At 41.0% G+C, this 12389-nt stretch overlaps 1 protein-coding gene across 1 annotated transcript in view; it reads left to right on the top strand.

Moving 5' to 3' along the window:
• The window catches only part of SLC7A11 (solute carrier family 7 member 11), a 446067-nt gene that overhangs the window by 53726 nt on the left and 379952 nt on the right, over window positions 1-12389 (top strand). The window contains exon 2 of the mRNA XM_082243483.1: window positions 3864-3990. Within this exon, the coding sequence (XP_082099609.1) occupies window positions 3864-3990 (127 nt within the window). The remainder of the gene's footprint in view (window positions 1-3863; window positions 3991-12389) is intronic.

The following is a 12389-nucleotide window of genomic DNA, read 5'->3' as shown; positions in this document are numbered from 1 at the left end:
TTCTGTCAGAATACCGCTTTCTTCAGTCTTGAACATAGATATCAGATAGTTTAGCCACACCCATACAAAACTAGCCCAGAATAGCTTGTATAAGGTCTGGAACATTTATTGAACAAACTCAAACCAAATATGTACCCCACCAGGTCAGGTGCCTGATTACATTATCATATGCAGATAAAATTGTGTACAGAAATATAAATAACATATCTAAGGAACAACCAACAAAAACGGTATTCTACTTTCCCACTAGCAACTAATAGATGACAGCGATTTAATTTAGATTTAATTAACTAAAGCTAATTAGTTAATTAGCTAATCAGACTTGCCATCATTGAACTCATGAAGTACAATACACAGTATAATAAGTGTAAACGCATCCCCCACAGTAGACAATAGGTGAGTTATTCAGCACAATCAACAATGTGTGGAAGACAGGTGGTTGAGCTGATGACAGTAGCATCTGACATGAGTCTGACTGTGTGGAGCAGTTCCTTATTGGCAATAGGCAGCTAGGCCTTTAACATGGATTCTAGGCCTAGAGTCCCAGAGTTTGTGTGTCTTGGGGAGATGTGGACTTGAATCCAAAGTAACATCACTCCAAGCACCCCCCCCCCCCAGCATACACCCCACAAAGAGCAGTGTTCCCTCACAAGCCAGGACCCATAGGCAAGCCTGCAGTCCCCTCCAAAAGCCCCTGTCCTGAGTGAGTTTGTCACATATGCATATGGACTATTTGCACTGTATGGCTTGTTTAACCCTTATATGTATGTTTTACACTGTTTTATTAATTTATTAGAGCATTTTGATTTTCAGTTTTACATACTTTAGTTGTTATAGATTTGCTGAGGTTGTGCTGCACTTTATTTGAGTTTAATAAAAAAAGTTAATTATTCAATTTTATAATAAAGAACCTATTTCTTGACATAAAGTAAAGTAAAATAAATAAATAAATAAATTCTGCTCCCAAACTTATTCAAGTGCCCTAAAGCCTAAGCAAAGATCAGTACTGAGTCCCTGGCAATTAGATTTTGTGCAAAGTCCTTTTTTTCTTCTTCTTCACATAGACCTTGTCTGTTAGTGTTGCAGTGACATAAAAGAAACAAGGCAAAAATAGAATGCTTAGGTTGGATATGAAATGAGTAAATACACCCCCTACATACAAATAATGAAAAAGACTTTAGTTCTCTTTTAAGTGATATGGTTTATTTCGTATAGACATTGTGAAAGAAGTGATTAGTAAAGAAAATTTCCACATTTCCTTATTTTGTGGTCACTTAGTTGACCACCAATGACAAACAAAATGTTCATACTACAGTTCTTGTGAAAAATGAGGTTTCACCAAGGAAAAAAATAGAAACACGGTAACATTTTACAAAAATAGTTGTCCTAATAAGTAAATAATTCTGTCTTTGTGCATTATCTCTGTATTAGGTGTACGTTTAGTAAACTGAGAAGTTTTCTCTCAGTTCAATTCTCGGCAGTTCTCAGAGAAAAAATATCTCCTCTGGCACCCAGTTTAGAAGGCGGAGAACTTCACTTCTCACAGGGTGATCAGAGGAGAAGTTTTTTCTCTGAGAACTGCTGAGATCCCTGTATAACTGGGTGGACTGCCTGTAATCTCACGAGATTTTGTGAGATTACAGGCACTGCTAAGTTTAAAAAGTGAAACTAAAGTTTAAAAGAACTCGTAATGACATGTTCTGACACATGAAAACATATATATATATACACACACACACACACACATGCACGGTATATATACATACAGTATATAAATATATATATATACACACACACACACACATATATATATATATATATATATATATATATATACACACACATACATACCAGTACATACAGTACATACATACATACATGCCAATCTGTATGCAATTGCACTGTGTGTTGGCAGATTGCATGCAGATTGTACACCAGACCACAGGCTATCGTTTGTGGTGTGTGGGTGTGGGGACAGTGGGAAGAGTGATCAACACAGGGGTTCTGGCTTGTAGGATAGCTGGAGGAATCCTAGTAGTGTGTGGTAATTGCTAGACTGCTCCCCAACCCTTAGAGTGCATCAGATTGTATGTAAGATTTGTATCTGCCTGTGTGTGGTCAGCCAGCTGGATTGGACTGGAGTCTCCCTCTAGTGGTGACCGAAGGCAGTGCAGGCTGTGAAAGTATTGCAACCAATCTAATTACTTAAGCCCCGTACACACGTACCGATCGTCGGCCGAACGATCGGCCGTCTTTTGTCCCCGGGCTGTCATGTCCGCTGAAAAGTGCAAAAGACTGCACACGAATTTTGTCCGCCGACTGCAGAAGTGATGTCATGTGATGGTTAACTTTCCCTGTGTTTTTTCTTTTATGAGCATGCCCAGTCTTGCAAATCTGCTGTCTGTCGGCCGAATTCTGTACTGACTGGCGAACAATCGGACGTTCTGGTGTTGGCATACAAACATTTTAATGCTTGCACGACAGATTCTGTTCGGCCGAAAGTGCGCTGTCGGCTGTCGGAAGCATCATACTGACAAGCCTACATTTGGCCGATCGGTCGTCTGCCGAATCTTTTCTGCGACAATCGGTACGTGTGTACGAGCCTTTAGTAGGAATTTTCTTTATTTCCGTTATCCCCTTACACTGCCCAGTCACGATTCATCACGTCTCGTTTAGCTAGTCGCCGTGGGCGTGGTTGAATCGTGACAGATTGGTTTCCTCCCACACTCCAAAGACATGCTGGTAGGTTAATTGGATCCTGTATAAAAAATTGGCCCTGCTGTGTATGTATGTGAGTGATGCCTCGTACACGCGTACCGATCGTCGGCCGTAAATATTCGGCCGACGACCGATCGGCCGATTGTATGCTTGTTAGTATGATGCTTTCAACAGCCGACAGCGCATTTTCGGCCAAACAGAATCTGTCCTGCAGGCATTAAAATTTTTGTTGGCCAACACCAGAACGGCCGATTGTTCGCCAGTCAGTACAGAATTCGGCCGACAAACAGCAGATTAGCAAGACTGGGCATGCTCAGAAAAGAAAAAACACACTGAAAGTTAACCATCACATGACATCACTTCTGCAGTCGGCTGTTGTTGGCCGACAAAATTCGTGTGCTGTCTTTTGCACTTTTCAGCGGACAGGACAGCCCTGGACAAAAGACGGCCGATCGGTACATGTGTACGAGGCATTAGGGACCTTAGATTGTAAGCTCCTTGAGGGCAGGGACTGATGTGAATGTGCAATGTATATGTAAAGCGCTGCGTAAATTGACAGCACTATATAAGTACCTGAAATAAAAAAAAAATATATATATATATATATATATATACATACATACACACCAGTACATACAGTATATATATATATATATATATATATATATATACACACACAGATATATATGTGATTGTATAGTTAATGTGTTTCTAACCTGCTGTTGATGAATATTTCACTGCAGTAGGGAGAGTTTTTACTTTCACTTTTGGGCACAGGGACATTCACAGCAGAGATCTCCTATTTCTTCCTGCTATCTCCACCTCTGAGCTGGAGAAGCAGGAAGAGGAGATCTTCAAAGAGAAGCACAGTGATCAGGTGACATCATGTGTTTCTAAACTGGCCGTTTCTATTGCAGTGAATGCAAGCCGTTTGTGTGCTGAGATGAGAAGAGAAGACTATGTTCTCCACTACTCTTCTCAGTAATTTAAACCGGCAATGCTCTGAGACAAGCCGTGATCATCCAGATCTCAGCTTATCTCAGTTTACTAAACGTACACCTTAGTCACTTTTTACTTTTGCAGTAACTGAGAAGCTGTTCATGGTGGAATATACTGATGTGCCAAATTTTTCTTTTGCATAACAGGTGCTCTTAGTTATGCTGAACTTGGAACGTGCATAAAAAAATCTGGTGGTCATTACACATATATACTGGAGGCGTTTGGTCCCTTACCTGCATTTGTCAGGGTCTGGGTGGAATTGCTAGTCATACGGTAAGTAATGTATGAGTTTTTTTTTAATTCCCCTAATGTGTTATGGGCATTTGTCAATACAGTACAAATAACCATGTCTGCCTGCTTGTAAACTCTTACATATTTCCAGTGAAGTGATACGTCTCAGATGACACACAGAGATGAAACAAATCCTCCTACATAAGTTGTACCTGCTTATCTACAGTATCTCTACTGTAGGCTGTTCTAAAAAAACACACAGATCAAAGAATTTTTTTTTCCCCAGCTCTGGCAGCAGGGGTTGGGGATCTGAAGTCTCATAGTGCAGATCTCATCGTGCAGAGCCCTGATTGGAAGGAAGGGATGCACCCCCTTCACACAGTGCATGGAGAACATGCAGAGCTAAGAATATGAATCACAGACTGTGTGCTGAAGCTCTTCTCGCTGCCACCTTTTTATCTCTTTTTATCTCTTGATGTGAGGAAAATCTGTAAGAAGTCACTCATGCTGATAACAGACGAATGAGGCAGCAGAGAGAAATTGCACTCAGTGCTTTGGATAGAGGCATGTCTGAGGTTTACAACCACTTATGCTTATGCTAACCAGCATATGCGTGTATATGCAAATGTATTCAAACTAAACTCCTTGTTTTTAACATGAACTTTTAGACAGGGTCAATTTGGTTTGTTGCAGGCTGGCTAGTAAGTGAGCTGGGAAGTTTTGTTTGTTTTTTGACATGCGTTCTCCCCCATCTTTTCTAATGTAATCTTATACATTTCTGACTTTATGTTTTATATTGACAAGAGTTAGTTTTGACAATCAAAAGCCATGAATATTATACAGTATCTGAATTTGAGATTGGGGTGAGGCGAGGGCCAAAACAAGGGGAGGAGGTACTAAAATGAAAGCAGTGGTTTACTAGGAACATGCAATTTACAAATATGTAACTAACAGTGCTGTGGTCAGTTAATGACAGGCCAGAAGGAGATTAAATTATTTAGTAATGTGGTCTTCTAAAAACAATAAGCAAAGACTCATACAATGACATTACAGTGACAATACATACAGTATACTTATACAATACTTATACATTGACAATACAGTGAAAAACAAATGTTATTGCTGTCAATACCTAGGATACAATGAACCAATTGTTGGGAAATGCGTGTAATAATTGAGTGACAGTATGTGGATAGCAAATGGGCAATTGTGGCCATGCTCATCAATGACAATAACAATTTTCGCAGTAGTGAAAATTTGAAAGACAATAGTGACAATAATGGTGACAGTAAGAGTAATATTATCTCTAGCTCAGTCTATCAACAATGGCCTTGTCCACATCACTGATTTTACAGTACATACGATGGTAAATCTATTTCACACATCTATGTGACATATAATGAATATTTAATTGTGTGTTAATCAAACCCCAAGGCTGGCATGGCTGAATCCCATGGTACTATTAGAGGAAAACAACATAAACCATATGTTTATCTTATTCTTCTTAATTAGGATGATTTCCTAACAAATGTGCTTTTAGAGAACATTGATATATGCCCAAATCATGCATATATCAAGTCACAGTTTCCTGACAATTAGTACAGCAATAAACTGGGGGGTCAGTGACAGTTCTTAAATATTCATTGCAAATCTCTAAATAATCTCATCATGGATACTCCTGCTGTGGGCGAAATTCATGAAATGTCCCTTCTCCCATCAACAGCATACAGATTGCATAGTTAGCGTAATTAATGTCAAATCCCAATCCATCACTAAACAACTGTTATATTTTGATCTCAGTCCAAAAGGCAACATCTGTAAAGAGTTTCAAAATGTCACTCATCTAAATGTATGGAAGCTGAATTCAGTCTTAGCAAAAAGCAAAACTAACATTAACTATGTTCATGGAGCTGGAGGAAGAGACAGTACAGACCTAATTTCCTCCCAACTCTCTACTTCTCTCCAGCATCATTTGTTGCTCTGTTCTCCTCCCATAACTAAAAAGAGTAGTGTCACCTGTGACAACAGTGGGTCAACTGCCTATGTGCGGTCATGCATAACAATCTTGCTTGCTCATGCTGATCCTGCTTGTCAGTAACTCTTCTGATCCAGCAATTAGCTTCCCTACACAATTTCACACAGGAAAGTTCTATTTTGTGTCCATTTCTGGTTCCTATTTTAATTAAAGCTGTTCTGCCCATATTGGTCACATTGGTGCTGTTACAGATAATACTGCAATGTTGTTGATGTTGCTGCCATCTAGTGGTCAGAGTTAGTTATTATAGTTATTATTTGCCAGAGCTTATAGGAAGTAATGTTTTCCTCATAGGAAGAGGCTGTAACCTTTAACCTGGAAGTGTATTTGTTAGAGCTTGACAGGAAAAGGTATTCCCCTCAGAGGGAAGGGCAGTAACCTTTAACCTGGAACTGTATTTCCTCCATTTCATAACTATTCCTGACAGCATTCAGAAGAGCTCTTATCTATTCCAGGACTAATGAGAGAATTGTCTGTAAGTACATCCACTGATGGAGTGAGGCTGCTGTATAATGTTTAATGTACTGACACATATGTTTTGTTTATGCTTATGTTGTAGTTTTACAAAGTTATTCAGAAAAAAGAATACATACAGATTTGATGTCTCACGTTTCTTGACTTCTGAATTATTGTTAAGCTGTCTGACTAGTGTTATACAACAGTTCAATAACACGAAGCAGAACAGTAAAAAGACAACTACATCCGGTCTGGAATAAACTGAGACGCCATTACTGCAGCATGAGTCTAAGATCAGGAACAAAGTACAAGGCTGATGTCACGACACCGCCGACACAGCAAGGCAGGGAGAACATTCCCGGCGCCCAGCAAGATGATGCACAATCGCATGCATCCAGATATTCATGGGCTAGCAAGATGTCCTCAGCAAGTTCCTCAGCGGCTAGAGCTCGTGCTAAGGCAGAAGCTGCCCGTGTCCAGCTACAGTACGCAGAAAAAGAAGCAAAGATGATGCAGGAGTTAGCAGCAAAGAAAGCTGTCACAGCACAAGAAGAAGCCAAGATGATGCAGGAGTTAGCAGCAAAGAAAGCTGTCACAGCACAAAAAGAAGCAAAGATGATGCAGGAGTTAGCAGCAAAGAAAGCTGTCACAGCACAAGAAGAAGCCAAGATGATGCAGGAGTTAGCAGCAAAGAAAGCTGTCATGGCACAAGAAGATGCAGAATTAGAATCAAAATTGCTCATCCTGCAGCGACAAGCTGCAGTTGCAGTTGCTCAAGCAGAGGCCGATGCCTACATGGGAACAAGTCGATCAGGAAGTGAAAAATCATATAAAGGCGCAGAGGTTCCAGAAAAACCTCTATTCTCTGCAGATCGTACAAGTGAGTACATCCAGAACCTTACTGATGCGCATACAAAGGAACAGTCTCTTAAACCTGAAGCAAAGGAAGTCAGGCCGAGATCAACAGACCCCCTGAGCAGTCCCAATCAACCACATGAGGTCAGCGGCTGCCAGCAAATCAAGAATGAAGCACCAGAAACCCCTAAGAACAAAAAACAAGTGTTCCCATCGCCTCAACCTATAGATTACATGCGCGAACAACAATGTGCAGTGGACGTCACCAAATATCTCATCTGCAAAGAAATGATTAGCTCAGGCTTTCTCCAATTCGATGACTGTCCTGAAAACTATTGGGCATGGAAATCTTCTTTTCTGAATGCCACTGAAGGTCTGAACTTATCACCAGCAGAAATGCTTAATTTAATGATAAAATGGCTTGGTACCGAGTCAGTAGAGCATGCGAAGAGGATGAGAAGAGCAAACCTGTTCAATCCTAAAGCAGGACTCAACATGACCTGGAAAAGACTAGAAGAAACGTATGGATCCCAAGAGGTAATAGAAGGAGCACTGTTGAGAAAACTTGAAGTCTTTCCCAAAGTGGGCTACAGAGACAACGTGCGGCTACAAGAACTAAGTGATCTTCTACTAGAGATAGAGTATGCCAAAGAGGATGGCTACTTACCAGGACTTTCATATCTAGATACAGCTAGAGGCACTAATCCCATAGTAGAGAAACTGCCCTCAAATCTGCAAGACAAGTGGATGTCTGTGGGAGGTAAATTCAAAGAAGATTATGGAGTCGCTTTTCCCCCTTTCTCTGTGTTTTCTAGGTTTGTCCGACAGCAAGCGAAAATCCGAAGTGATCCCAGTTTCGCCTTCACCACCAGCAGCAATCAATCGCACAGACCTGAGAGACCTCACAGACCTCATGGTAGGACCTCTGTATCCACACACAAAACAGCTGTACCTTCAGAAGTCACAGACTACCAAAGCACCCACAAGGTATACACCATAGAAAACCCTGATAGACAATGCCCAATACACAAAAAACCACATTCACTAAAGAAATGCAAAGGCTTTAGAAGCAAACCCATTGCAGAGCGGATGTCCTTCCTTAAACAAAACGGCATCTGCTTCAAGTGCTGCGGGTCTACTTATCACATTGCCAAAGACTGCAAAATACCAGTAGAATGTACAGAATGTGGCAGTGAGAGACATAGTGCAGCTTTACACCCTGGCCCTGCTCCTGCTCCACTAGAGACTGTAGAACCCAGGAAAGATCAGGGCAGGGAGCAACAAGAGACCCCACTCTCCTCAGTAATGTCTAATTGCACTGAAGTATGTGGACAAGGCAAGAGTGCACGATCATGCTCAAAAATCTGTTTAGTGACCGTGTATCCCACTGGCAAGAGAGAAAGAGCAGTGAAAATGTATGCAGTGCTAGATGAACAGAGCAACAGATCCCTTGCAAAGTCAGATTTCTTTGATATCTTTAACCTTAAGGCAAGTGCAGTTCCATACACTCTAAGGACATGTGCGGGGACAATTGAAACCACAGGGAGAAGAGCTACTGACTTTACCATTGAATCCTTCAATAGGAAAGTGCAGTTCCCGCTTCCTACCCTAATAGAGTGTGGCATGATACCTGACGACAAAACTGAGATTCCCTCTCCAGAAGTAGCCCATCACCACCCTCACCTCCGCTCAATTGCTCACCTTATCCCAGCTGTTGAGCCAGATGTTTCTATCCTTCTACTTCTTGGGAGAGACATCCTTCAGATACACAAGGTGCGCCAGCAAATAAATGGACCTTATAATGCCCCCTATGCACAGAGACTGGACCTGGGGTGGGTCATTGTAGGAGAAGTTTGCCTGGGGACAGTGCACCAGCCTGACAACATTAGCACTCTGAAGACGTCTGTGTTAACAAATGGACGCACATCCCTTCTCAGTCCCTGTCACAACAGCTTCGTTGTCAAGGAAAGCTTTGGCAGGTCAACACAACACTGTGACTCTTTTACACTATATGGTAAAGAAGAAGTCAATTCCAACATTGAAACAGACAATCTAGGGATTACAGTGTTCCAGAAAACTAAAGATGATGACAAACAGGCCCTCTCTATAGAGGATCAGACCTTCCTGCAGATTATGGATAGAGAGGCTTACCAAGATGACAATCACAGTTGGGTGGCCCCTCTCCCCTTTCGCACACCCAGACGTGTTTTGCCTAGTAACAGGGAACAAGCCATGAAGCGTTTGCATTCACTCAGCAAAACACTGCAGAGAAAGCCAGAGGTGAAAAAAGATTTCATTGAATTCATTAAAGGGATGCTAGACAACGATCACGCTGAAGTCGCAGAACCACTTGAGACAGACAGGGAACACTGGTATCTACCAATGTTTGGTGTCTACCATCCACACAAACCTAACCAAATCAGAATAGTTTTTGATTCCAGTGCAGAGTATAAAGGAGTCTCTTTAAATGACGTACTTTTGAGTGGCCCTGACCTAAACAATACTTTGCTAGGTGTCCTCATGCGCTTCAGAAAAGAGCCCGTTGCTTTCACAGCAGATGTGTGACAAATGTTTTATTGTTTTCTTGTCAGAGAAGACCACAGAGACTTTCTACTTTTTCTCTGGTACAAAGACAATGATATAGACAAAGAAATTGTCGAGTACAGAATGAAAGTGCACGTATTTGGCAATAGCCCATCTCCTTCTGTCGCTATATACTGCATGCAAAAAGCTGCCCAGAAAGATGCAGAGCGCTATGGACAAGAAGCCAAACACTTTGTATTGAGACATTTCTATGTAGATGATGGACTCGCTTCTGCTAGCACACCTGAAGATGCAATTTCCATCCTCAGTAAAGCAAAGCAAATGCTGGCAGAATCCAACCTGTGTCTTCATAAAATTGCTTCCAACAGCCAAGAAGTAATGGAAGCCTTCCCTGTAGCAGACAGAGCTAAGGACCTAAAAGATCTTTGCCTGGGTACAGACACTCTTCCCCTGCAGAAAAGCCTAGGCCTAAGTTGGGATCTAGAATCAGATAGTTTTGTTTTCAGAGTTTCCTCAGAGGAAAAGCCTTTTACACGTAGAGGCATTCTATCTACTGTAAATAGCCTCTATGATCCCCTAGGGTTTGTATCGCCTGTGACAATAAGAGGTAAGGTCCTAGTTCGGGAACTGTCATCTGGGAAAAGTGAATGGGATGCATTGCTTCCACAGGAGAGACTAAGTGAGTGGGTTCAATGGACAGAATCCTTGCAAACGTTAGAGCACTTAAAGATAGCCAGATGCTATGTGCCTGTATCTCTATCATCAGCTTGCAGGAAGGAACTGTGTATCTTTTCAGACGCATCCACCACAGCTATAGGTGCAGTAGCTTACTTGAAGGTAATTGATGCAGAAAATGTGTGTCATGTTGGATTTGTCATGGGAAAGTCCAAATTAAGCCCTAAACCAGCCCACACTATTCCTTGTTTAGAGTTGTGTGCTGCTGTACTTGCAGTCGAAATGTCTGAGCTAATCACAGATGAACTAGACACTGACTTTGATGCTGTGAAATTCTTCACTGATAGCAAGACTGTCCTAGGGTACATTTGCAACACCACTAGGAGGTTCTATCTGTACGTCTCCAACAGAGTGAATAGAATCAGGCAATCTACTCACCCAGATCAGTGGTTCTTTGTATCTACAGAGCAAAACCCTGCAGATTATGCCACTAGACCTATTCAAGCAGTATGCCTTCAGAACTCTATATGGTCCTCCGACCCAGATACACCTATGGTCCTTACCCCAGCAATGTTGTGGACTCAAAAGGTGAACTCTTTGTCTGCTCCATCTGGAACCATAAGTACAACTCAAGTCCATGCGAAACAATGGAAGCAAGTACAATGCTTGGCAGACAACTTTTTGAAAAGATGGAAGAGAGAGTATTTGTCAGAGAGCAGAAACGAGTGGCCCGTAGGACTTATTGTCAATGCTCTACCTAGCAGGGATGGCAAGGTTAGAAAAGTTGAGGTCAAGATTGTAAAAAATGAGACTGCCAGAATTTATCTCAGACCTATAACAGACATTATAGTTTTGATCTCAGACTAACTAGGATTCCATTTTTCCTGTTTATGTTTTTTCTGCATAGCAGTAATTGTTTGGGTAGTGACATAATAAATTATGCCAGACAGGGAGTGTTCTGCCCATATTGGTCACATTGGTGCTGTTACAGATAATACTGCAATGTTGTTGATGTTGCTGCCATCTAGTGGTCAGAGTTAGTTATTATAGTTATTATTTGCCAGAGCTTATAGGAAGTAATGTTTTCCTCATAGGAAGAGGCTGTAACCTTTAACCTGGAAGTGTATTTGTTAGAGCTTGACAGGAAAAGGTATTCCCCTCAGAGGGAAGGGCAGTAACCTTTAACCTGGAACTGTGTTTCCTTCATTTCATAACTATTCCTGACAGCATTCAGAAGAGCTCTTATCTATTCCAGGACTAATGAGAGAATTGTCTGTAAGTACATCCACTGATGGAGTGAGGCTGCTGTATAATGTTTAATGTACTGACACATATGTTTTGTTTATGCTTATGTTGTAGTTTTACAAAGTTATTCAGAAAAAAGAATACATACAGATTTCATGTCTCACGTTTCTTGACTTCTGAATTATTGTTAAGCTGTCCGACTAGTGTTATACAACAGTTCAATAACACGAAGCAGAACAAAAGCCGTGATCAAGGGGGAGTATTTTCCAACCCCCAAATTTATTCACTGCTTGTAATGTGTTGAATATGTTTTTATTATTTTTTTGGAGAGAAAAGATTATACTGTACATCATATGCAAGAAAATTGTAAAATGGATTAAGTGTTTAATACATAGTCAAAGTATAAACTGTAACATACAATGTGAAGTGAAGATGAAGAGAAGATAAGACAGTACATGAAAACATGAGCCAAATATTGTACATGAACAAAGCTGCCCGTAGTATAAAAGGAATCTTGGGTGAGCATGTCTAAGACAAATGTACTTGCACAGTCATAAATTAACAGTCTTATTGGGATGGACGTATAATAGAAAATCAATTAATGAAAATAGATGGAAAGGAAAAGGAAAGA

Source organism: Pelophylax lessonae, assembly GCF_965119305.1.
Source record: "Pelophylax lessonae genome assembly, chromosome: 1".
NCBI classification, from domain to species: Eukaryota; Metazoa; Chordata; class Amphibia; order Anura; family Ranidae; genus Pelophylax; species Pelophylax lessonae.
Note: the sequence above shows the minus strand (reverse complement) of the source record. Positions and strands in the feature narration are given on the sequence as shown.